Source organism: Buteo buteo, chromosome 16 (assembly GCF_964188355.1).
Source record: "Buteo buteo chromosome 16, bButBut1.hap1.1, whole genome shotgun sequence".
Taxonomy (NCBI): Eukaryota; Metazoa; Chordata; class Aves; order Accipitriformes; family Accipitridae; genus Buteo; species Buteo buteo.
Genome location: NC_134186.1, coordinates 4,200,149 through 4,225,814, shown reverse-complemented (window position 1 = coordinate 4,225,814; position 25,666 = coordinate 4,200,149). Strand labels below are relative to the sequence as shown.

At 45.2% G+C, this 25,666-nt stretch overlaps 1 protein-coding gene across 5 annotated transcripts in view; it reads right to left on the bottom strand.

The window, feature by feature from the left end:
• The window catches only part of MAN1C1 (mannosidase alpha class 1C member 1), a 68,614-nt gene that overhangs the window by 5,624 nt on the left and 37,324 nt on the right, over positions 1–25,666 (bottom strand). For all 5 annotated transcript variants that reach the window (XM_075047480.1, XM_075047479.1, XM_075047481.1 and 2 more), the window contains 7 exons: positions 17,585–17,700; positions 15,315–15,395; positions 13,006–13,100; positions 8,477–8,600; positions 5,919–6,012; positions 2,222–2,337; positions 1,822–2,041 (listed from right to left, as the gene is read on the bottom strand). In XM_075047480.1, coding sequence (XP_074903581.1) covers positions 1,822–2,041; positions 2,222–2,337; positions 5,919–6,012; positions 8,477–8,600; positions 13,006–13,100; positions 15,315–15,395; positions 17,585–17,700 — 846 coding nt within the window. The remainder of the gene's footprint in view (positions 1–1,821; positions 2,042–2,221; positions 2,338–5,918; positions 6,013–8,476; positions 8,601–13,005; positions 13,101–15,314; positions 15,396–17,584; positions 17,701–25,666) is intronic.

Genomic DNA, 25,666 nt, shown 5'->3' with positions numbered 1-25,666 from the left:
TGTCCTAGCACTTTTGCTGGGCTGGTATTTGCTCCTAGGAATTGCACTGCCCCTGACCCTGAGAGCAGAGTTCGTCATTGAAGACAAACTCAGAACCCAGATGAGAAAAAACAGAGAGGCAGACCCTGTCATAAAGCCTCAAAGAGAAAACACATTCAAAGGAAAATCTAGCCATGCAGCTGACCCTGCCATCGCAGAGATACTGACATACTGCTCCCAGGAAGGGGGTTTGTTTCACAATTATCAGTCACCAGACTGAGCCATTTCACCTGCACTGCGGCAGGGAGGCTGTAAAAAGTAGTACCTGAGACCTGCAATTACTTCTGCCTTTCCTTCTGGTCCATGAGCAGCCTCTTTGAAAAGAAGACATTAGGATGATGGGGAAGGCTTAATCAATTTCACTGGTATTTTATAAACAAAACATTAAGAGTACCTTGGTCTTTTTGAGTGTCCCTTACATGAGAATCTCAATCTCTTGCAAGCATTAGGTAGCACTCAGATCCCTACTTTCACCACCAACCCTTTCCCTATCTGAAAAACAGGGAAACTGAGCATAGAGGTTGCTTATGATCATGCCACAAGGTTTCTCTTGCTGCGCCCAAGTGCCTACCACAAGGCTGTGTTTCAGGGAGTCCTTTTATTTCTCTAAATATTTTGCACACCTTCCCTGGGCCCTCCTGTCTGCATGGGGATCTAACAGTGTTCACTAGTTGGACTATTTGCTGAGAGCCAGGGTCACATGCACAGACATTCTCTGCAAAACAATGAGCTTGCTGAAATGACAGCACTGTAACGAGTGCAGGCAGGCTTGCTACTGTCCTTTCTATGCTGATGGATATTGTTGAAGGTGAAAATTGGCTCTGGGCACTCACCACCAGAGGGTTATTAGTTCAGGTGGCTTGTTTTAGTTCTGTAAGTGCTGGGAGGAAAAAAAGAGTTACTTGCAAACATCATTTCAGGTTAGCTTGAAGTTTATTGGGCAAACATGCTGGACACTGGCTGCCAATATGGGCTTGCTGATATGGTGAAGGTGTGAAACAATCTTTGGGAACAGTTAGTGCAGATAGACCTGTGCTTGACAAGGTCCTGGAAAGCAGACTGCTGCTTCACTGCCTGCAGTCTCAGAAGAGCTACAGAGATGCTTACAAACAAAGGAGTGGTGCCCAAAGCAAGCTCATCTTGCTGAAAGCCCTGCAGGCAGAGAACTAACCCAGTCTCTCATTCATCACCAGTCACTGCTCTCCCAAAGCACTGACTGATAAGCACACTGGGTGGTGAAACAAATTTTACTGGACTTGTGAAATGGAAAGACTTAGCCAGCCTCTGCTTAGACAGCTGGAAGAGGCTGAGCAACTTCATTTTTTTGGTTCCTACCAGCAGCTGCAGGTCTCCAACACCTTCCTGTTGGACTTCTCAGCCGCTCTGCTCCATATAGTGGGACACCTTGCCATTAATCTCTGGTAATCTGCCCTTCTTGTCTGCAAAGGGATGTGCAAAGACAGACTCAAACTATAGTCTTGTTGGGACAAGGCTAGCTGTGTGACTGGGAGGCAGGACTAGGATTCAGCTCTGGGTTCATTTCCCAACTCTGCCACAGAAGCTCACATCTGCCTGTCCCTCTGCTCCAGCTGTCCGCTATGTAAAATATATTGCTTTGTCTTCTAGATATCTCAGAAAAGACAAGTGAAAATGACACACAGGAATGCAGATGTTGCTGAAGCACAAAACAGCCTACTGCCAACCTCTGCCACACAAAAGCTGAGTCTTCTAAGGCTGTAGGTGATCCCTTACTAACATTTTCTAGGCAGCCCACAGGTTTACCTGAGCGTGCATAAGACTCGTGACATGTGTTTGTTATTTCTGTGGCAAGATCCATGTAATGTTGCTTCCTCTCTTGTCCAGCGTGTTCAGCTCCAAGTGCTATCATGCCCCCAGAGAAGCAAGCCAAGTGACCCATTTTGTGATCCAAGATGCCACCCCTCCATTCAGCAATGTAGGTCAATCCTCCAGCAGACTTCTTGACCAAATGCTTTTCTATTGCCTAAAGGGATGAAAATCAGGATTTAAGGTTACTTAGGGGATAGTAAGAATAACTTACTTACTAACTTAGTGGACAGGAGTGAATACCGAGGAAACCCAAAGATCTAAGAAATTTTTGCCTGAAACATTCTGATGAACAATGTCCCACACAAAAAATACAGAGCAGCAACCTGCTCCTTACCTCTAGGGCATCATCATACATCTTTTTAGCTTCAGAGTCTTTCTTGTCTGACATCAGCCAAGATTTGATGAGATATTCATAAAAGCTGTCCCCAAGCCCCCCAATGGAGACGTGGTCTGTGGTGGGAAAGCCAGAAAAGAACTTCAGGTTCATGATATACAATGAGCAGTTGCTTTACAAAGAGCAAACAACCATGTCCTATTTAATGCCCTTGTTCTCTCCTTCCTCTTTCCAGTTTCCTGGGGAGAGCTTGCAGCGTTTCTTTTTCAAAAAGGAAGAAAGGTGGAAAGTGCAATCAGAAGAAAAATGTTCTGTCATTTTACAAAGCATTAGTATCCCTTACCAAAACTATTCAGAGGCCTTATTTTGCAACAGTTATTTATACTGCATCTTGAAGATGCTTCCTGTTTATGAAGCAATCATCATAAATCCCAGCCTCATAAACCAAAAGCAATGGCAGGTACTGATAGATCTCTACCTATATGAAGCCACTGGGTGCTGCCTCCCTGCCTCAGGAAAGGGAGAACGCATGTTGGATCACACAGAGCTCCCAGCAAGGGGCTGCTGTAGGGACCTCTCGATTGTGCCATTTGTATTCCTGGCTCATGGTGGGACTCTGTGCCCTGGGGAAGGCTGGGGCTGTTGGCGTATTAAAATGATAAAGTCAGGTACAAGGATGTGCACTGAATATTTTCTTCTGCAGAAATCGGATTTTCAAGGCTATCTGTTCAGAGTACACAATGCTATGACCTTACTGGAGAGGAGGATGCTAAAGAATTGCACTGTGAAATGGGCATGACAGCTGCAGGTTTCTGCCTGGGGGGAACTTCTGGATGGATTTATATCTTTAAACTATACCACAGGGAGAAAAGCAGCATTCATTCTTTCAAGCAGCCAAGTACTCCCCTTTTTAGATCAGCAAGACAAATTACCCACCACGGACTGAACCATCCCTGTTAATTAACAGTGTCCACCTCTGTGTCTACACGCATCCTCATTTTAAATGTAAGCAGATGCAGCAGGGTTTTTGGAGTTAGCTGTTCAGATTTTTATTTTCCCTTTCACTGTACATATATAAAGTCCTGAGGCTTATTCTAAATGCTAAATCCTACCAACAGAAGAGATCAACAGCCATGCATTTTCCTGACCTGAAGAGCAAATATCCCTGATACAGTGTGTCCAATGATCCATGGAATAATCCATAGCAAAACAATGAGATTAGACGCATGAATTCAGAAAAAAAGAGGACAGACTATTTGCAAACACCGTCTGCACAGCCTGTCTTTAAAGAGAAGCTCTGTGATCCTAAGTGTGTCATTCATAAAATCACCAAAGCAGGAGCTCTGGTACATAATTGCTTTCCATATGGCATCAGCTTTGCCAGCATTTGCCTCCTAGGCACTTTGCATAAACAAATCTCTTATTTCAGCAGGGGACCGTGCTTTAATTTTCTAAAGGTAACAACGACACTCAGAAGAGGTACAGCACTGCCTCTTCATTTAGAAGATCTGCTCATTCAGCCAGGTCAAAGATACACCTTTTAAGAAAATCACAGCAATTCCAAGAAAAACAGCTTCCCACAAAGAGCTTTAATGACAAGAGAGAAAATGAGAGCCTGGCACCTACAGGGAACATCTCTGTGGCAGGCTGCAGCTGCCTCCCTACTTTGGTCCTAATCTATTTCTCACCAGCAGTATAGGAGATGCAGAAGAGGCTGATCAGTCTTTCCCTCACTGGAATAAGGATTCAGACCACAAGGTCATATTATGAGCAACTGCCACAAACAGTCTGTGCCATGAGTTGCCCTCATGACGTGAAAGTCTAGAGAGAGGCTATCTCTAGTCCTTTGGCATAAATTAGCCTATCCCAGAACAAGTAATCGGAGGCTACTTTTAATAAGCTCCAAGAACCAGCAACAGGCCCCTCTAGATGTCAGCATGGGGTGGGAGCAGGTCAGTACAATGAAGTAAAATTTGCAGACATAAATAGAATTAAATTAGCGGCAGAAGAGATGAATACTGACTATCAAGCTGAGTATTTTAACCATCTGAATTAAGAGCACAGCTCTTCAGTTTCCCAAAGATTCTGTGATGATCAGTTAAGGCAACAGACAGGCACTTCTCCTCTCAGCACCAATGAATAGGCAGAACTAATGCTTGTGTCTGGTAAAATGTGCAGTATGGCTGCCAGTTGGGAATACCCTAAAGAAAATGGCATCTCAGGGGTGCGGTAGGGGATGGGAGATTAGCTTTTCAAGTGGAACATATTGCAACAACTCTGCAGAGACAAATGTGGAGAGGAAGCTGAACTGCTTACAAAGGGACTGGATAACTTAGAAGATCAATTAATGGGACAAACACAGAAGCCTATTTTCTTTCCTCATGGCACCAAAGGACAGCTCTGGTTTAATGGGACAACTACAACAATCCAAAATGCTTTGTTGGGACACCTTTCAAGCCAACCCCTGTCAATTACCATTAGAGGTGCTGACATGGCAGTTAAAGGTCAGGGTTTGCTCACAGCTAGAGCTCCCTCACTGTCTCAGATGATGGCAGCCATGCAACTGCCTGTCAGTTATAATCAAAGCTATTAACACAGTAGTTAGAAAGGTCTGGAGCCACCTAGCAGAGCAAACAGTGCAACAAGACATGGGGACACAAGGTAATGCAATGACTCAAAGAAAACTGCTTAAACAATATAAATGTAATCCACTGACAGGTTAAAACCAGCTTCTGCAAAAAGAGACTTTTCTTTCCTTTGATAGAGAAACACGAAATCCAGCAACTCTCCCTTGCCAAAACAAGCAAACCCTTAACAGAGCAGAAAGTTAAGGTCAGAGATCTGGGGCACAGCAGCAGAAGTAGCCTCTCATGTTCCTCCCAGAGGGCAAGCTTCTGCCCTTTGGTGGCACAAAAAAAGGGGTACAGTCTCTTCTCTGGGTAAGGAAGAGGCTGTGTACGTAAAGCAGGAAAGTAAATAATCTTTCTGTGGGTACACTGCGTCTGATATTTCCTTGCTCTTTTCAAGTCCTTTCCTGGTTACTGCCCCTCTTTCGTATCAGAACAGTATCTCATTTAATGGTCATGTCTTTAGTGCTGGCCAGTGCTGGGTTCCCAACAAGAGAAAAGAACACATACTTGTTTCACTCTTCTTGCACAAAATTGCACTATGCAGTGGTACCATGGTAACAAGTACACAAATGCACACAAGAGAACGCATCCCTAGATCCTAGGGGGATCTGAGACTCTGTAAGCCCTCTGCCTCTCCAGGTGGTTCCTTACTTGCTGCAGCACACTCAGGAAGTAAATCTCATAGTGCTTCTGTTCATAGCCTTCACGTCCAACTCCCAAGTAGGTCTGTGGGCTATGTGATGACTGCAGGATGAGGTCTCAAAAAGATGTGCTGATTTCTAATATCTGTGTGATGAACCATGTACTATTATCCTCCCCTGTGCAAGAGAGGCCTTAATTCTCTCTGGAGGTGAGACACTTAGCTGGAAACAAGGCTGATGGAGTAAGTGTACAATTACTATATTGCATCTTACAAATCGGGTTGCATTATCTAATCACATGTATAACAGGCTGCCTGACAAGACATTTTCTTGGCTTACTGCTCTGACAGTTGCTATTGCTTCCTAAAGAATAATGGAAAGGCTGAAATGCTCCAGGCAGGATTCTGAATGTGTAGTGATACCTACGCTGCACCCAGTTCCCTGTCACCGGGCTGAGAAAGTTGGGATAAAGGCCCTGCGGCTTCTCAACTCTGTTCAGGACTTTGCGGATGTTCATCACCTAGGAGAGATGAGAGACAAGAACTATGTTACTTCTCTGCTGAAAAAGCCGACAGTTTTGCACTGTCACTGTGAACTCTGTAATTTATCAGTACTGATCCCTGGCTGAACAAGCACAGCAGCCTGTAACGTTGTGAATCATCATGCAAGCAGAACCCAATGACATGGCTCTCCGGCGAGAGGTCTGTGATGGAGAAACTTTCGGGCTGGACTCCTCAGCACAATCTTTATCCAGCTCTGTGGGATTTTAGAAATGATTCTAAAAATCCTGTAAGGCAAGCAGTTCAGCAAGCAGTAGAAGCAGTTTGCTAACAGTCATCCAGAAGCAATCCTGAGGGTTTGGGATCTGGGTGGAAATGTATGAGATGCAGAGGGTGATTTTTTCCATGATCCAAAGGGAAAGGAGTGGCAGGGATGAGTGACTCACACAGTACTTAAATTCACCATGTGGTCACTTAACATGATGAATTGGGGCCTTTAATTTCAACAACAGACAGCTCCTTTAATATGCTAGACCAGCTGTACTTATTCTCTAAAACCTCCCTTGGCTTCACCCCCATTAAATCCAATAGGCCTTTCCCATAAGGGACGAAGTTAAATGGTATGCAGCATAAATATTCTATTATAACCTACAGAGCAGCTAATACACTCTAAACCTTTTATAAAATTAGACAATTTGTACGCCAAAAGCTGGCTACAGACTTAAGTCGGTGCTTCCAAGTAAGTCGTCAGGCTGCATAATATTTACTGAAGTTTAGTAGCATGGCATATTAATGACATGTTTGAATAAAAGACACAGATGGACTTTATTCTTGCTAAAATCACACAAGTCCCAAGCTGCAAGTTAATGAGTTGATCTGTTCCTCTGAAGTAATTTCCCACAGGATGGGCTGTTTGAGCCCACATCATCCTACATTTTTTCTCTCAGGGGGTGTTAGGATGAATGCAATACATTTTCTGTGGCACACAGCAGGCACGCTCAGCGCAGGAGAGTCCATTAGAAAAGTTCTGCCCTTATCCCTTTATGGGCTTAGAAGGCAAAGAGGAAAACATGTTAGGCTGGGGACAGAGGCTTGACCCTGGCTCAAAATGCCACAGTTTGAACCTGGAATATGGATGCAGTTCTAGTTTTCAACAGTGCACCTTCCTGCCCTTGGGTTTTCAGTGCTCATCTTCCCCCCCCCCCCCCCCCCCCCCCCCCCATTTCCTTCTCACACATTTTCTTTCAATACCACTGTTCCCTTCACTGGTCTTTTCTCAGCTCCCCCCTTAGCTTGTCTCCTTTATTTCAAATCACCAGTCTTTCTTTATCTTCCTTACAGAGTTTCCTGGGTTTCTAGTTTTCCTTCACCCTCTGCGACACTCCTCTTGCTCACCCCAACCTTATTCCTTTCCATACACTCCATCCTATTCTCCATTTTGCTCTCCCAGCTTCTTCCTTCTCTTTCTTCCTGTCTCTTCTTCAAATTCTTTTCTTGTTTTTTCACAACTGACAGACCTGCACTGGAAATATCCTGGAAAAGTACCATTTTGAGCTTTTTACTGGCAATCCTAGAACCACTGTCTGTTTTCACCCCACTGTGAGACTCTGGACAGGCCCCATTTCCTTTGGGCTCATGGGGGCAGTTTGGATTCTAACTGGAACAATTTGTCTCCCTCAAAGCTGGCTCCTCAGGGATGTGCAGCGAAAGCTAATGACTTGCTGGTATCCAACAGCATATTTATTAAGTTCCTCTCACATGCACTACAAGATCACTTGTGGAAAAAAAAAGCTCAAGGTAATGTATAATATTAATAGATTTTCAGTTACAAGTTACACAAAGGGAATCCAATATGTCAACTGTCAGGCCTTTCCTACACAAGAAACCTCAGCAGAAATCTTGCTGGCTGGAGCATAACATTTACTGCCTGCTTAGAGTAAAAAGGTCTGCAAGTACAAGGCACTAGTATTAGGATATCAGAATTAACAATTATCTTTGCAGTCTGCATCCAACATATGGTTTGATTTTGGCTGTGTCCTTGTCTGAGTAAGTTTTTGCTACAGTTTCACACAACTGAGACATTGGGAAAAACATCCTCATCTCCCCGGTGGCTGCAAGTGATGGAGAGGTGGGTGAAGGGGCTACAGCAAATGTAAATGACCAAAGAAAACACGGGGGTAGCTGCCTTCCCAGGGACTATTGGTGTGACAGGATCTCCAACAGGAGCTCTCTGTAACCTTTTCAGTGAGCTGATACATAGGATGCTCTGAGGCCTGGCGACCTCTGCAGTCTGCAAGGCACAGGTTTCTGAACCCGCGTCCCGCTCTGGAAGGTTTCTCCTCTGGTGAGTTGTACTGGTATCGGGAAGAAGGAACACTTTGCTGCCACATTGTCTGCTGCAGGCAGACAAAAGTGCTGCTCTGCTCCAGCACCTCAGGAGTATGAAGAGACCAAACACTAAAGACCAAGTTGGGAAGTACTTGCCTTTTCTGCAAACACCGGGTTGCCAGAAAGCTCCGAGAGGTGCAGGAATTCTAAGTGCAAGGTACCAAATTCTGCTAAGATGCTGCTTCCGGCAGATGCCCAACCCCAACTCCAACTCATGCCACTGCAAGGAAAGAAAAGGGAGTCTTCATTGCCAGGAAAACACAGCCAAAGCCTGAGGTCCCCCCATCATCCCAGTGCAGATCCTGCCTTTGCTATGTGCATGCGCTGCACGGCCGTGTAAAGGACATACATAGATTTTTAGGACTCTCACATGGAACAGTTCTAGTGGGATGGAGCCGTAGTTTTACAGAGGATTGTTTAGGATAGGGCAAACACATGGACAGCACATACTGGGAAAGTGCATTTTTTGTGGAAGAGTAATCCCTCCCAAACAGATCAGCTTAAAGCAAACTTTGGAAGAACACTGACAACCTGCCCTACACAAGATACTTTGGGATAAAATGTGTCTGTAAGTTGCCGGGGCTGAACTCTCGCATCTCAAATGTCCCACAAGTCCAACAAGTCTCTTATTTTATGGAGAATCCAGACTGTCCCTAAGCACCTTGTTTCAACAAGATCTCACGCTCTTTATATATACTTGACACTGGAACTCCCAGCATGTGCTTGCTTGCAAGGGGACACAGCAACATCAGCACTAGGGGAAAGATGCAACTGGGCAAACCTGACTGTAATGCAAAAAAAAAAGGTACTCTTAACAACTGCACAAGACAAATCTGACTCTGAGAGCACCCTACTGATGCTCATCTCATGTGCCTTGCAAGAACAGGAGGGCAAGCATAAAACTACAGAAGGTGGCAAACACCACCTGAAGAAGCCAGTTACACAAAGTGCCTCCACCCCTACTTTTGATGTACTGGGATCCCTTCTCAGTTTCTGTTTGTCTCCCCTCACCCTGGCAAATCCATGCAAAGGGCAGGGATGGATAGAAATCATCCGTGGAGAAGAGCTAGGAGCCAATTCTGGGCATGAGGAGGGCATCACTTCTCTCTTAAATCTGAAAGAAAACTACCCAAAGGACATGGCAGGATAGAGGCTTTTCCAAGCACTAACAGCCTCACCCTTGGATTTGGTTTTACGTTAGACTACTTCCTTCTTGTATCCCACTGCTACAGATTACAGCTCTGTGCCTCTCTGAAATCTACACAGACATGAAAATGCCCTACATTCTTAAGCCTTGGTCCCCAAACAGCCTCTGCAGGTGCTGGCCCAGGGAACCTTGGCTGAGCCATCTCAGAAGTGACGTGGCTTTGATTTTCACGTCTCTCTGCGAGCGCTGTTTGTGGTGGATGCTGATGAAGTAACAGGTTTCCAGTGATAGGGGGGCGGGGGTAACACTAGATGGCGCCTGAAAGCTTGGCTATTAGAAGAAAAGGGTTTCTGTTGTTTCCAGGAGGCTAAAACTAATGATCTTTCTGAGGGTGAAAAAAAAGTTTCCCCTCCATGTGATATACGGAAAACCATTTCAGGTCCAGAGCTGTTTGTTTCGCCTCCAGACAAAAAGAGCCATTAGATAAGCAATATGTTCACGCTGTTTCAAATTGCTCAGTCACTGCCAAACGTCAGCCTTCCCTGCAAACTGTCAGGAGGCTGTAACACCAAGCTTTTCATTTGAAAACACTGTATGCAGCTAAAATGGGTACCCCAATAACATTGAGTGTTTATGGCAGAGACCTCCCTGTGCAGGCAGAAAGGTCCTCCAGTCTGACCAGGTTAATGTTGATATTAATACAGCATTGGACATATCTGCTGAACCTGGCAGCAGCTGGCCCTGGGATTGGTGTGCTAAACAATCCCATGGTGTTCTCGTATCTATAAAGAGTCAATTACTTTTTCTTTATTTACTGCACTGAAGGGAGTTGTAACAAATACGATCTCACAAACAGAAACTGCCTTCTGAGCTAGTTCAAATGAGGAGTGCTTGGAAGCAGCCAAATAGGGCCGTGTTTGTTGTGACAGCAGCTATGTGGGGTCACAGCAGCCAACACAACCCTCCCCCGGGAACTTCCGTCCCAAACGCACAGCCAGGCCCTGCCTGCAAGGACCGTGCTGCCAGGAACCCAAGCTCTAGGTTACAAATCACAGTAAAACTCAAGGAGAGGTGGTCTGGAGGAAACAGAGTATGTCTGCAATGTGTCCCTGGGTTAAAGAGCAGCCTGAAATGACCCCCTGCAGGAAAACATTTTTTCAGCACTACAGACTGGACAAACTGGGTCTTCACAGCTGGCCTGTTTTATAACATCTCAGAGGAAACTAGCCTTTAAAAGACCTTGGTCTTCAAGACAAAAGAAAATGCCCAGAGCTCTCTTTATCCACCAGAGAAGTGGGTCTTCCTTAAGCACCGTCCAGTGCAAGCATGGACTGAAAATGGTTGCATCATCTTCTCTCACGGAGATTCAAAGCAGCAAAACAGTGCCAAGTCAAGAAAGAGACCAGGAGAGGATGACAAAGCAAAATCTGGAGGTGCAGAGGGTTTAGGGGAGATGTGAAGGAAAGCAGGGGCCAGGGACTCAGAACAGGAGGCATGGGGATAGAAATCACAGTGCAACACACAGGCAGAGAGCACAGAGTAGCAGCTTGAGAAGACAATGTACTCTAGGACCTGGCAGACAACGTGGCAGTTGGACCAGCAGGATGGAAAACAAGCCTGTGTGAGATATGATACAGTGCCTCTGTGAAAACAGAAGGCCACGGGGAAGCACATCAGCGGAGAGGGGACACAAGAGGAAAAGGTGGTGTGAGGTGATAGGAAGAGATAAAGCCAGCTGGCTATGGGAAGAGCTGGGAGGGGTGGGTGTCTTTGTACTTGGGTCCTCAAAAATGTACATGCAGAATTGACTTAATGCCAGCTTTTGTTTGTTTCAAATTTCTCAATGTCATTTTTAACCCACCCCCCCAAGCTACCACCAACAAAAGCCTACACATGCTGCAAGAACTCTCCTCTGTTTGAGATGATGAGGTCTCTCTGGAATTAGCACATCCTTGCAAAAGCAGAATTGGAGAGAGAATTCCTTCTCGCAAAACTCTTCTGGGCTTTGATTTGGTCCTGACATTTGGGTCAGCATGCTCTCACAGCATCACCTCACTCTCTTCTGCTTCTACTTCCACACACTATCTCACACTGAATAACTCCCTTCCCCTTTGGGTTTACAGCCTTTGGCTGTTCATTATGTTCCTGCAGTAGTCAGACTACAGATTTAGCTTGCTTCATCCTTGCTCCTAAATCAATTGATACTCCAAGCCCTCACAGAAGTTTCATGGCCCTGAAGCCAGAGCTCAAGCCAGTAATATGGGTTCTGGATTGTGGGCTCAGTGTTATTTTGATTTTCTTTGCTCTTAGTCAAGGTCATCAGCAAAACATTTTGGGAATGTCTAGGCAGACACAGTCTGTTTCAATTGTCTTCACAAAGGGCAGGGGAGGGTTTGGCATTTCTGTGAAAGGTTAGTCTATGCGGAGTCTTTATCAGCCACAGAGGAAGCAGAATGTCTCTTCTGTAAAAAGAGACAATTAAAGTCGTGGTGGTGGCTCAAATTTTCACTGGGATCACGTACAGGTAAGACAACTGAAGGGTGACAGTGATATTTGAGCAATGGATCAGTGTGAGCCAAACATTTTAAAGTCTTGCACTTCACAGAGACATGAGCCAAAGAAGAGATTTGGGCTAAGAGATGAATTATGATTTTCATGGCTGCTGCTCTGAGTTTTGCAAGAGGTGAGGACGAAAGGCTTTTGTTAACCCACATTCCCTGCTGTCTCTGTTTCAGCCGGCATGCAGCTTTTACCCTGGGGGATTTGTTTGTAGGCATCAAAATGAGCCAATGAGCCCTTTTTGGCAGGAAACGCTGTCTACTAGCAAGAATCAGACACTGGGAGTCCAGCCCCCAGGTTTAGTATCTGCTTGCCGAGAGACCTTCAGCAAGGTATTTAACCCAGCTGCCTCAAATCTCCCCTCCAGCATGAGAACACCACCTACCTGACATGAAATGTTGTGGCTCTAAGTGAAGGATACACACCTGGCTGGGTGCTGCTGGCAGGGAGAAAACTAGAGGATCTGTATAATCCCCCCTTTCTAGCAGCAAAACTGTCAGCCAGTCCCATCCAGTTCCTTTCCCAATTTTTCCAAACATGGAGCCTGAATAAATTCACATGCATCTAGTTGGGCACACTGCAAAAATACAGAGCACTGCATGCTACGTGCAGACTACAAATAACCTTTCAAAGAAAATGAGAGCGAGGAAAATGCTATTGCAGCAGGGAGCCCTGCCAAGAGGTAGAGGAAGAAACTGCGGATAGCCCAAAATTAATAAAACACAGCTGGGTTTAACTTGAGTCACCTGCAATCTCTGCCAAGGCACCTCTTGGTTTTGAGTTGGCAAAACAAATGACCTCGAAGAATCTGCACTAGAGGGGGGCACCTCTGAGGAACTGCTGCTGTTCCTGCTTGAATCCTGGTCTTTTACAAACATTCAGTAATAAAATGACATGCTTGTAAGGACGTGTGTCTTGCCTGCCCAGATTTATGACGCCACGTGGGATACCAGTGGGGGTGTTAAAAGCTGGCAAAAGTTTCTCTCCAAGTTCCAGAGCTTTACTCTTGAACACCTGTTAAAAGAAGAAGAGAGGATAAATATTTGATGGACTGCTTGTGAATACTAGTCACACTGGATTCTTTCAAATCCACTTTTTCAAACACACCATTATAAAAAACTAAAACTGCTGCACTATAAGAATCTCCTGTTTCAGGTATGCTGCTGCCCTAGTTCCACTGCACGATAGATCTGAACCAAAAGTCATGCTGAACTTTGGTATCTATCTGAATGTCCTCTAAAAATCTACATTAAACCAGTCCCAAGTCCCCTGCCAAACCCTCAGCCTGGATGAGAGCAGCCAGAGCTGCAGAGCTCAGAACACCTCAAATACCTCAGGAGCAAATTTCTGTGATCTGAACTGATACAAAGACTACTCTTTGGGTACAAATTCTTCCCTTTTCCCAGGGTGGCAGAGGACAGAGGGAGGTGAAATGACTGAATTAAAATCAGAAGAAAACTTTCTAGGGTGAAACATTGTTAGATTTACAACATGGGTTTGCCTAGCTTGTGTCATCTCCTGTCGTAAAAAACCCATGATTTCCAATGAACAATCTTTTACTTGCAACTCTTTTCCAGGAAAGATTCACGGTTTCATGGCTAAGCTGCTCCTTTTCCATTTGTAATGCCTCAGTTCTGGGCTTTCAAATCAAATTATAGCTTATGGTGGCTTGCAGTACAAAGCCACCATACACAATTATTTGGGGACAACTGATACAAGCACTAATCTTTGCTCCAGAGATTAGTCCTGATCAAGGGAAGCCTGTAAGTGACTTAGGAGATAAAGCACAAGCCTTTTACCTCTAGCCCCCCTCCACCAGCCCAAGCTGTCATAGTAGTTCTCAGAAAGCAGGAATTTATTGCTCTAAAAATACAGCACTGAGGAAACCTGAGCTCTCCTGTGGGCTTGCAGACCTTTGATACACTCACAAGGAGATAGGGGTTTGGTTCAGAAGGGAAAGCAAGAGACAAGGACTTGATTTTTGCCTTTCAGCCTGGTGACACTGACTGGGTATGAGACAGGCACTGCCCTGGCTGCTGAGCACCACTGCTGACTGCACTTCAAGAGGTCACTGCTGGAGTTTTATGGTTTAATGTGGTTTCTTTTTGCTCTGTTGATCTGAAGCCTGTTGAAGTTGTGACTGAGACAGGCCCTGAGACGGGGCACTGAGTCTTTGAGAGTTTTCCCTGGAGGGAAATCACAGAGAGAAGTCATTTCTGGAACTCATTTAAAATGCAACTAAAGTAACAGAGCTGCTCCTGTGACTCCACGGATCAATGGTGGCACTATGCAGTGATGAGCCATCCCATCCTATTATGGTGGACAGCACCCAGCCACGGTCACTGTATGGCATGAAAGCTAAGTTCTCATTTAAGAGCCAGTCTTCCAGTTCCTTCACTCACAAACTCCCCCTTGAATCAGACTTTCTGCTCGCCTAAGACTTCCAGGGCAAAGGAATAATCTCTTCATCTCTCTACAGCCAGCTGTAAAATTCCAGTCCAGTCACATTACAAAACAGATTATGGCATTAAGCCCTGGCCTCTGCTGGGCTGGAGAGAAAGAAGAAAAGTGAAGCGAGAGCCTCCTGCTTTAGCCAGGACTCCTGGGGGATGGGAGCATCCACTGAACGGGTGCTCTACCACACTGCAGGAGAGGCTGTGACACCTAGCCCACATCTACTGGTCAAGGAGACATTTTGTGGAGCTATATCACCTTGTCACATGAGTTGGCAGGATGCGGATACCCTGCCCTGGCAGTTTGCCACCCTCCTTTCCGGTACCCCAGGGCACTTTATCTTAGAAACTACTGCTATGGAGAGACTGGCCAAGTAGAGTCACTAACCAGTTGCCCTCCTTAGTCCGAGGTAGAATCTGGAATGATGTTTGATGAAATATTGGCTATGTTTAGAATACAAAGGAACAAGTACAAAGACAAAGATGACTGCAAATGGCATTTCACTGGGGAGCAATGTGTCCAACCAAAAACATGTCTTGCTAGAATTGCCCACAGGAGAAAAGATCTTTGCAAATGAGCCATGCACGGTGTGTGCAAGGTAATTATGCGAGACTTAATTAAAAGAACATTAGTGGCATTTCGATATTCATAAAAATGATAGGTTTAGCCTGTTGTTATGGAGGGATTATCTGATGCTCAGAGAAAAGCTGCTGGAGAACCCTTTCAGTTCATTATTGGTGACTACGTGAGACATGCAGAGCTGCTGAAACAAACCTCTTCTCCAGTTAAGTAGTATGCGGCCAACAGTCCTCCAATATAGCGGATGTTCACCTCAAACAAGGATGCTTCTCCGTTCTGAAAATACATAATGATATACTTGACTGCAAAGTCTGCACACACAAATGGCAGCTAAGGGGAACAGATTGTAGGCAGATACTTAAGTCTCCCAGTCCTCACCCACAGTGTAACACAGCTTTTTGTCTAAGATCTCACAGCACTTTATTTGCTCTACAGTGACAGGTGGAGCCTGAAGGGAAGAGAAACACCCAAATTGGTCATTTAGCACCAGCTGACAATATGTAAATCAGTTAGGGCAGATGTATTGTCCATCCATCCAACCCCATCTTGGGTTATGCCTTGCAAAAAGCTGTGAGTTAGTTTAGGGCAAAAATTTGCCCCTTGAAACGTTTTATTTAAAAAGAAAATTGTACAGACACATGGAAAAATTACTTTCTCCATTTTCTTGTGAAGAGGGCACTGCATTAGCTAGACGTAATGCACTTCCCGCATTAGCTAAATATTTTCTGTCATTCAAAGACTCACCCCAGTCTGCAGGCTCTGAGAGGACCACAGCCTAGAGGGTGCCTGTCATGGGCGTGCTTATGGAAAGACAAACTGTGTGTTGTCCATGTGCCCCCCCACCACAGACAGCAGACACAGATGGATATGGTTCACTGAATCGCTCAAGAACCCACTCACCTGGAACAAGTTTTGCTCTACCTACTCAGTTGATGATCAGCAAATGTCAAAACGATTGCATTCAAAATGTGCCTTTAAAAAATACATGCTCCTGGCCATTGAATCTGCATGATAAACGATTCCTACCCTCACACAAATGCATAAAGCCAAAAACCAGAAAGATCTTCCACCAACACAGCACTTTCCGTGAGCAAAGGGGCACGTGAACCTCTGCACTAGCCTGCCCCTTCCAAATACCTGCAGGTTACAAATCAGAGCAAGTGTATTCTTGAGATGATGACTGAAATTGCATGAGACAGATCACAGCACTCAGCTTCAAACAGAGCTTGTGGGCCTTGGAGTCCCTGCCTCACTTTTCTGGACTATTAAGAGTTCCTTGTATAGAGCCAATTTTTAATTAATTTCCCTCCTTCTCTCCCTCTGCTGTGCTTTCTGACTCCACCGATCAATCCATAGCATTCATTCTTGTCTTTGCAGATCAATCTATTCTGCAGGCCAAGATTAAAAGCTTTTATGAAATCCAGATAAATTATCTCCCAGTTGATTTTGTCCCTTGTTTATCGATTCAGTAACATACTGAGAGCATTCACCAAATTTATCAGATGTGGTCTTCCTTTTATGAATATATGAATGCCAGTTGTGCCCTCCCAAAGGATGCTTTTCTATAAAGGCAGCTGCATGCATTGTTCCCATGGGGAGAACCGTTTTTCGCAACAGGCAGCTAGGCTGGCATTAAAAAAAAGTTTGAACTGCACTCTGGTTTTAATATTCTCCATATGCCACTGATGAGATCCCATCAGCTCTCCCACAAGAAATGCAAGAGCTGGCTTGGAGACCAACAGTCAGAGCTAAGGCAAAGGGCCCCGGCCACAAAGTGAGATAAAGGACAGCATCCTTCGTTCGACAGCACTGCAAGGCATGTGTTGCACCCAGAGTCCCAGCAAGTCTAACACTAGCTCTAAGAAGAAGTGGCTAGGAAAGCCTCAGGGGCCACACACAGCAAGGATCTCTGGCCATCTTGAGATGATGCCCTTCATTCCAAATCTAGGCTCACTATGTGCTCCGACTTTGCTGCCGAGGTGCCACGTTTCCACTGCACAAGTCCCAGCAATGACATACCAACAAAGGGCCCAGTCAAGGAGATCAGCATTTTCAATCTTAATCTATAGCTTGTAAGAAGAAAACTTGTCTTATCACAGGCAGACAGTTAGCTGAGATGAAACAAAACTTCCTTGGAGTATCCAATAATTACAGCTGGTTTTATAACCCAGACCAAAACACAAAAAACATTAAACACTGAATCTCATTTTCAGCCAGACACTGGGAGTCTGATCTGGTGGCCCCTTGCTGGAACCCTGTGCCACGTATAGGCAGAAGGTGGGGTGAATAATCACAGTAGTCCCTTTGGCCTTAAAAAAAAAAATAATAAGAGTTGAGTGGTTTCTTCCCCCCCAAACTTCATAGTTCCCCTCCCCAAATGATTCTTACAGAAGACTGTGATCAGAACTGGCCAAACACGCAGCATTTTCGGTGACACATGCGGGCATTCCCAGTAACTGACTCACCACATTCAAGTCAAAGCTTTTCTCCACCCACTTCTTTGCTTCTTGGAATTCCTCCTCGAGTTCCATGATGTACAGAGTATCTAAGGCGTCTACCACCGTAGCTCCTCGAAGGCCTCCTGCATTTCAAACAGAACAGCATGATGAAGCCCCATTCATGCAGTCTTTGGTTCTAAATCAATCTGCAGGAGCTGGGACAGGAAGCAGCTTCCAGTCCCAATACTGGGGATGTTTGGATGGGATCCAGACTGGCCATGGACTAGGCTGAGATCTGCTGACAGGACTAGTGAGCTCTGCTACCCAAAATGGGCTGATTTGGAGAGGCCCAATTTTCAAAGGCCTGACACTTCTGAAAGAATACCCCCAAGGAACACCTCAAGGTCCACACTGTAAGCCACTAGCCATGACTGCAAGCCTTGGCCTTGTTTTCCAGTCTTGTTTTGGCCAAAATGGTTAGGCAATTCCACCCCTAATCTTTGTTCAGCTGTAAATCTAAATTCAGCCTCTTTCTAAGCCAGTTACAAGCATAACCCTCTTCTAAGTGAGAGAATTGTATTTTTATTGTGCAAGAGAATCCAAGACAGGAGTTTGATCATTCTGCCCTGATGCAGTGTTTGTTATCTGGGGCACAAAGTACTTTTACACCATGCCATGACCCAGGGTTTCCCACTACCACCATATATACAAAACCCAGCCTCATCTGGCAGCAGAGAGACCAGAAACTAATCTTAGTGAATCCTGAACAGAGAGTGGGTGACTCTAGGGCCAGCTCCCTTCCTTTGGCTAACAGAACAGTCCCTGTGAGCACGCTCACTGTTCTCCAGCAGATGGCAATGGGACACATGCAGATGAAGCAAATGCCACCCAAGTACTTGGACCAAGCATGTCATTCATGTAAAAAAATTGCATGCCAAGCGTTGTCTTACACAAATGGACTATAGGAGAACTTCCAGTGAGACAGAATGATGTGGATGCCATGCCATGAAAACTATGCAGGGTATGTAGACAGACAATCTTGTAGCAGTTGAGATTAAATGAAACTAGAGATGTTAACAACCCTGGGTTTGGAACATCTCAGTGCTGGAGTTTCATTTCTGTTAGGTTTCCCTAAAAGTATTCCTAACACGGAAAAGCAAAGGGTATGAAGCACATTGTGACTCAAAACCCTTTGTGCTTAAATTACAAAGGCCATTGCTTCCCTGGGTAACTCAGCAAACTCAAATCCTCATGTGGAGGATTCCAGTTTGGAATCATCATCAGCTATCCCTCTGCGGATGTAACACACCAGGGACATAGGCGTGAAGCTGCCTCCATACTGCCATCAGCAATCTGCATGTGCAGCCCCCCCCCCCACTGCTCAGTTGCAGCCACATTCCTACCCACCCCCTGACAGTCAGACCTCTTGGAGTCTGTCAGCAACGACACTTGGATGAGGTTCAGGTTTTGTTTCTGTAGGAGAAACTGCTTGTACCGGCTCTGTCCCTATCATCTCCCTTTCCAGTGTAACCACAAAGACTCACACATGCTGCTTATGCCCAGGGGTTTTCCCGAGACATATTTCTATTTGGCTCAGGTCAGTTCCTTCTTCTCACTAACAGACTTTAAAATACTACCCCAAATTCCCCCAGCTTTCCCAGCCTTTTATTGCATGCTCAGATTGGCTTGGCACTTTTGTAATACCTTCAGTGTTACTTCAATTCTAGTTCTACTTAAGAGAGGAAAACCCAGCTGGATGCACTGTCAAGGAACTACTGCAGAGGAAAGAGGAAGGCAAAGATGAGTCATGTGTCATGAACCTTAAGACTTTGGTCTTTTCTTATTAAGAAAAAAAGTGACCGTGTCTGAAGTACATCATACCTTTTCCTCAGAGAAGTGCTCAGATCCACCAATTTCATACAGGGCTCATTTATGCTTTCAGCATTCCTCTCCCGTAAGAAAGGCATCTTGCCTTATTTTGTTGATGTTACAAGATTGCAGTTTTGACACTTTTCAGCCAGTCAGCACATCATTGCTTTAATGAAAACCCAACCAAGACTTTACTGCTCAACTACAGATTGCTGGCTTTCGGATGCTGTCTGCATCAAAAACAGGGGCTGTGGAAAAGGGATGAAGGCAGTAAAGACAGCCTCTAGAAATCCATTTATTCCTGCAGGCTTGCAAAATTATCATCTAACTGGAGCTATCTCTGAGAGTGCAATAGATGGAGTCAAACAGCCACTAGATCAACTGGTGGGTTCTAAAAAACAGCTGAGCTGATGTTAGTATGGCATGTTTTCCAAAAGCAGTCACCATGAAAAACAACATCATCGCAGTCAGAGCTGCTTTTATCAACCTTAATGATTCTTCAATATTAATGATTATGTGATTTTTATACACTTTCCTATTAGCAAGGAGAGACATACCAGCTCAGAGCAACACGGACGCAGGCAAAACGTTTTAAAAAGGGAAGGAAGGGCAATGCTGCCTGAGGCACAGCCCATTACTGTGATATTCTGAGAGTAACACTAACAGGCTTGATTTAATTTGATGATATAATCCACAAAGCCTTTCATAATCTGCAGAGACACAATGAGAAGAGTTGGATTTGCTCAAACTAAACAGAGACAAAGAGACAATAAAGTTACAATTTTCTGGGATGATTAATTGAAGTGAAAAATATTGCTTGAATTGACAGAGCCTTTTATGTTTTTAGCAAGTAAGGCCTTTAAATACATGAATTGCATCAGGGATTAGGAACATGCTCGGATCTTTGCTAAAGCATAGCTTGGAGTTGCTTAGCTTTCCTCCCCTGTATTTGACAAAGTGGAGGGCAAACCTTGCTTCCCTGCTGGTTTGTCTTTGTGTTATTTTAAACATTTGTTTTAAATATTCCCCTAAACACTCTGTATCTGAAGAACCGCAGGCTGTGTGTTTTGTACAAGGGTCTTGTCGATGTTTCCTTTCTTCTGCACCAGCTTTGAAGCAATTGCAAAATGCATGGCTGACTTTTTCCTGCAGCTAACGAAGTCTATCGCAATACCAAGAGCTACCGTGTCAGCTTCAGCCGTCTCACGAGTATGATAAAAAAGAACCTCCTTCCCCTCCACAACTATGCAAAGAACAAACCAGGCATCAGGACTTTGCTGGTGCGACTCTGTCACTTGCCAGGACAGAGAGCACATCTAGGAAGGACATTGACCCCCCTGTGCACACTGGCATGTTACTTCTTTGCTACAGGAGCATCCTCCTTCCTGCTCAATTTGCTTCATCAGATCGTGACAGAGTTTGTGATACAATGTCCAATGGCTCTGATTATACTCAGCTGTCAAAAGATGGTGCTATATGTACCCTAGCATGTTTATTACAATATATATGCACCCATTTATAAAGGTGGTGATATTTGCTTGACATGCTGCTTTTGAGAGATGTTAAAAAATAATCACCTTTCCACATCTATCTACACATTATAATGTGAGGGATATAATCAAAGGGGAAGCAGCTTCAAAAGGAAAAGTAATCAAAACCCACTCTGTCACTTTTGACTCTTGCAGACACTCCCCTCTCTAAATTACTGGTTTCAGCCTCATTGTACTCTCTCTGAGGGAGCTTTAAAGTAGGAATCAAGAAACCCTCAAAAGAAACCCTTCTGAAAGTACCCAGAAATGGTAGCAATGACTTTTAAGCAGGACTCCATGTCTGAGAGTCTACCCGTCTCCACTAATCTAAGGCCCTGCGTGCTATGAAAAGCTCCCCCTGATCCTGCTGCAAAACTGGCTTGGAGTGGAGATACACCTCTCTCGGGAGAGGCAATGTCACTTCACTGCTGGCCAAAAGGGGAGTTGTGTCTATTGGACACAGCTCTGCAATCCCCACCAGCTCCTACACCGCCCAGTGAGAGCCCCTGGCCATTCTGAATGGGAAAGAGGAACCTTCCACTGGGAGCAGTGGGAAGAACTGGGACCTCAGGCAGAACTTATGGATGCTTGTCTAGGGGCATTTCTAACTGAAGGACTTCATGGGAGCTCTTGTGACAGCAAGTGCAGGGCCTCTGCCTGGAGTTTCATCTGTGAGAGAACAGCAGCACACCAGAAGCAGCAGCTCATGGTAGCAATACAAAGGTTCATCTCTTCTTGAGCTGAAGGAGGGCCTGTACCACCCCGTCCCAAGCCACAAGTGTATTTGCTCTTTTGTGCATAAGAAGAATGCAGACATCCATGTAGGCAACAAGGCTGCTCTGTTCCTACTTCCACCCACCCAGAGGAACAAGCATCCATCCGCTCGCTTGTGAACACTGCCGCAGAAATCACTAACAAATGTAACATTAATTAACATAATTCTTGTGAAAGGTGCTGAATGGAGCACTCCAGAGAGAGGAGATGGCATTGTATGCACACTGTACTCCCACAGCCTCAGTGGGAATGTGCTTTAATGCCAGTCTGGAGGAACAAGACCATTCAAGCAATAGTCTCAGAAGGGCCTTAATGAGAATTAATGGTAGCGTTATCTCTAAAAACCACAGATAAAGCCCACAGCAGCTTGTTCTAGTCTGGGGTAGCTAATCTGAATAGAAGGGCTCATCCTCTTCTCCCATCCCTGACTCGTCCCTGCTGCCTGCTAGCTTAGGGGTTCATTGTAGCCACTTGCAGCAAGAGTTTCAATTCCAAAGGCTCATTAGGAGGTTTAATGTGTGTTCACCAGGCCAGAGGGGGAACACTTTGGAAGACATATGCCAATCTCAACAACCAAAGGAACTAAAAGGTACGAAAGCCTGCCAGGCTACCCGGGGAGCTGCCAGCCAGGCTCCTCCTGCCAGGCAAAGGGCAGCCCTCTCTGAACCCGCTGCAGAGCACAGGGCAGAAGAGAAGAGCTGCCACTGCAGCCTGGGGCTCCTCTGACCCCAACACAAGGTATCGACTGTGAGCCCATGGACTATGGCCAAGAAGTGACAGATACGTGGTCCCAATCACAAGCTGAATGAGGATTGTAAAGGGTGAAAAGCTCCAAGTCAGGCAAGTGGGGAACCTACGAGTAACAGATGGGGCCCCCTGGCACAGGCACAAGATTCACCCATTTGCACATGTCCCATGGCCCTGCTCTCCTTCAGCATCCTGGCAAGCTAGCACGTGGAGGAGAAAAGGGAACAGCTTTCTTCTCAACATATAGTTTAAAGGGAGGCCATGAGGGCTGATCAAAGGTGGAGAATATCTACCCTACCACCTGCCAAACATGTAAGGGCTAATTAAGTCTTGAAAAGCACTGCAAAACACCAAGCAGGGACTAAGTATAACTGTGGTAACAATCACAACTGCGGCTGCATCTGTGAACTTCCTTTTAGCTACCCATTATCTGCAAATCAAATGCACCAATTTAGGCAGAAACAGGCCAATCAAACACACCAGCATCAGGTACACAACAGAAACTGCACATTTGATCATTAGTAGAGCAGTAAGAGTTTACATCTGACTTGCTGAAGCCTTCATGAGCCACCACATCCACATGTGAAATTCAACTGATGTGAACACTTTGCATTTGCTCACGTTTACAACCCAGGCTTGCCTGGGAATAGCAAGGGATGACCACATGTTGTATTGGGGCTAGAACATCGATCCAGGCATTGCTCACACAGCACAGCTGAACTCCCCTATTAGAAAGGGCCCAGAGGACAGGATTACATTTTTTAGGAAGTAGGATGACCTACTGAGCAAAAGACAAAGTCTTCACACCAAAGAATTGCCTTTTATCAGGAGACTGTGACATTATCTTGGTTTTAGCTCTCCTTCAGTCTCTGCAGGAGCTACACAGAACAGAAGACAGTCATGTCAGAGAAAGCCACAACTTTTCATACAGCTTCTTGCAGCCAAGGTCAAAACCTTCAGCTTGATATAACCTCTGCCTCTAGCCTCTGCACCTTGCATGCAGACAATAGCAAGCTGAGATGCACAGTACTGGGTAGATTTTTCTTTAACAGGAACTACATGACTGAGGAGTGAGCAGGGACTGAAGGAAAGGACAAAAATTAGGAAAAGGAAGAGGGACAGAACCAGACTGAAGAAAGAAAAGTGAAAACCAAAGAGACTTCAGAGCACTTGCAAGAGCATCTAGGATATTTTCAATGCATTCCCTTAGCACCAGAAAATAGATTGTGGGTTTTGCTGCGCTCAGAAAATGGTTTGTCTTCGCCTGTTCTGCTCCTGCTCTATCCGTTCAAACTGCTAAAGTGTTGCCCATAACCGAGGAAATCTATCAGCCTTCTGGGCCGTGCAGCCTGAGCCTCCTGCCATCTTTTCAGCCTATCCAGCTGCCATTGAAACAAAGCCCCATCACACTCCTTCCAGCGGGAACAAGGCCTGGGGTCTATCAGCTGCTCTAATAAGGTGTCAGTGACTCACTGACAAGAGAAGAGACAATAGTTAGGCAACAGAATGACTCACTGGTAACAAAGCACGATTCATTTACCTTCATCCTACTTCAGAGGGTTTACGTTAAGTAGGATGCAGAATAGCAGGCCCAAAGAGAAGGGACAGCCAGTACAGCAGCTTGCATTTCAGGACCTCTCTCCAGAGTCTCATGAAAAACCCTTGCATGCTCTCTATTTCAGCTCACACAGGTGAACCAAACCCTCACTCTTCCTTCTGGCTTTTCCAGCTCCATTCCTACAAAGTCCAACCAGCTCTCCTACCTGATGGGTATCACTTTTTGGGATCAAAGAGCACTCCTCTGTCAAAATCAGTTTTGTATTGGTTTGGGGTTGGGGTTTTTTTTGCTTTGTTGTTTTGTTTTCATTTGGGTTTTTTTTTTGTTGTTGTTGGGGTTTTTTTGTTTGTTTGGTTTTTGTTTTTTTTTTTTGTGTGTGTGTGTGTGTGTGAAGTTACTCGGGCTTTAGGAAGGAATTTTGGCCAAAATGGAATACCTCCTTGGGGCGAGGTATTTACAGGCTGGGGATCTACCTGCTCAAGTCCTTTTGCTACCAGACTTAGCACACAGACCTGCACCTGCTACTCCCAATGGCTAAACAAGTGGCCTAACTCAGGACATATTCAGCCTCCATAGCTTAGCAAATGTTTGATTTTCCAGATAAAGTGGAGCAGCTGTGGTGGGAGGGACAGAGAGAGTTGCCTTCCCTCACTCCCCTCTTCCCAAAATAGCCAACTTGGAGTATCACAGGCCAGATATGAGACTTGAAGGGCTCCCAGCTGCAAGTCTGTCTGTCCCTTGAGAGTCTTTAAAAAAGCTGTAAAAGTGATGCTTCAGCAAATGAGTAGCTAAGAGTGGGGTCTTTAATAGCCCTCTTCCTTAGGAAGGAGAAATGCCTTTCACCAACAGCTTTGCCTAACTCCCACAGCCACTCTGTGTCTGGGGAGCCACTAAGCACGATGGCTTGCAGGTGTGTGATCTAAAGTGCTGCTGCCCTGCTGCAAAGCCAAAATGGCACATACATCACATGCAATGAGGCAGTCTCCCTGTCTCAACTCTAACCAGCTTTGCTATCTAGGTACAAGGAATAATCATGGCCTAGATGCACTGCCTTTGCAATGATGGAAATGGTGCAAGGATTCCTAAGCAGGAGGAGACAGAAGTATCTTCACCAGCTTTTCAACACTATCTCCCTGACATCAGGGTTTAGCTCGAACAAAATTCTTCTTTGTGCCACATCACCTGCGTTTAGAGTGCCACGTACCCCTGCTATTGCTATTATGCTGCTGTTATGAATTGTCTGTCACAGAGATGGATGGAAGCCCAAACTAACCTCACCAACACACCTATTCAGCAGGCAGTGCCAAAGCACTAGAGCAAGCAAAGAGGTTAAGGAATATTGCCTCTAATGTCACGGAGACTAAGACCCAGGGGGCCTGGTCCTGCCATTTGGCAAACAATCCTTTACGAAGTTTCTCAGTGAACAGAAACCAAATCCTTCATCTTCAACAAAGCCATTTAAAAAATCTGTACAGTAATGCATTGTGCCAATGCTTAAAATGAACAGCACAAGTCATTAGGAAGCTATCATACTTAATCTTGCATATAGCAGGACTGTTTAAATGCTACAGAACAGAGAGTTTCAAATAGCTTTTTGCTAACTTTAATAACCAAGTTTACAACTGAAAGGCA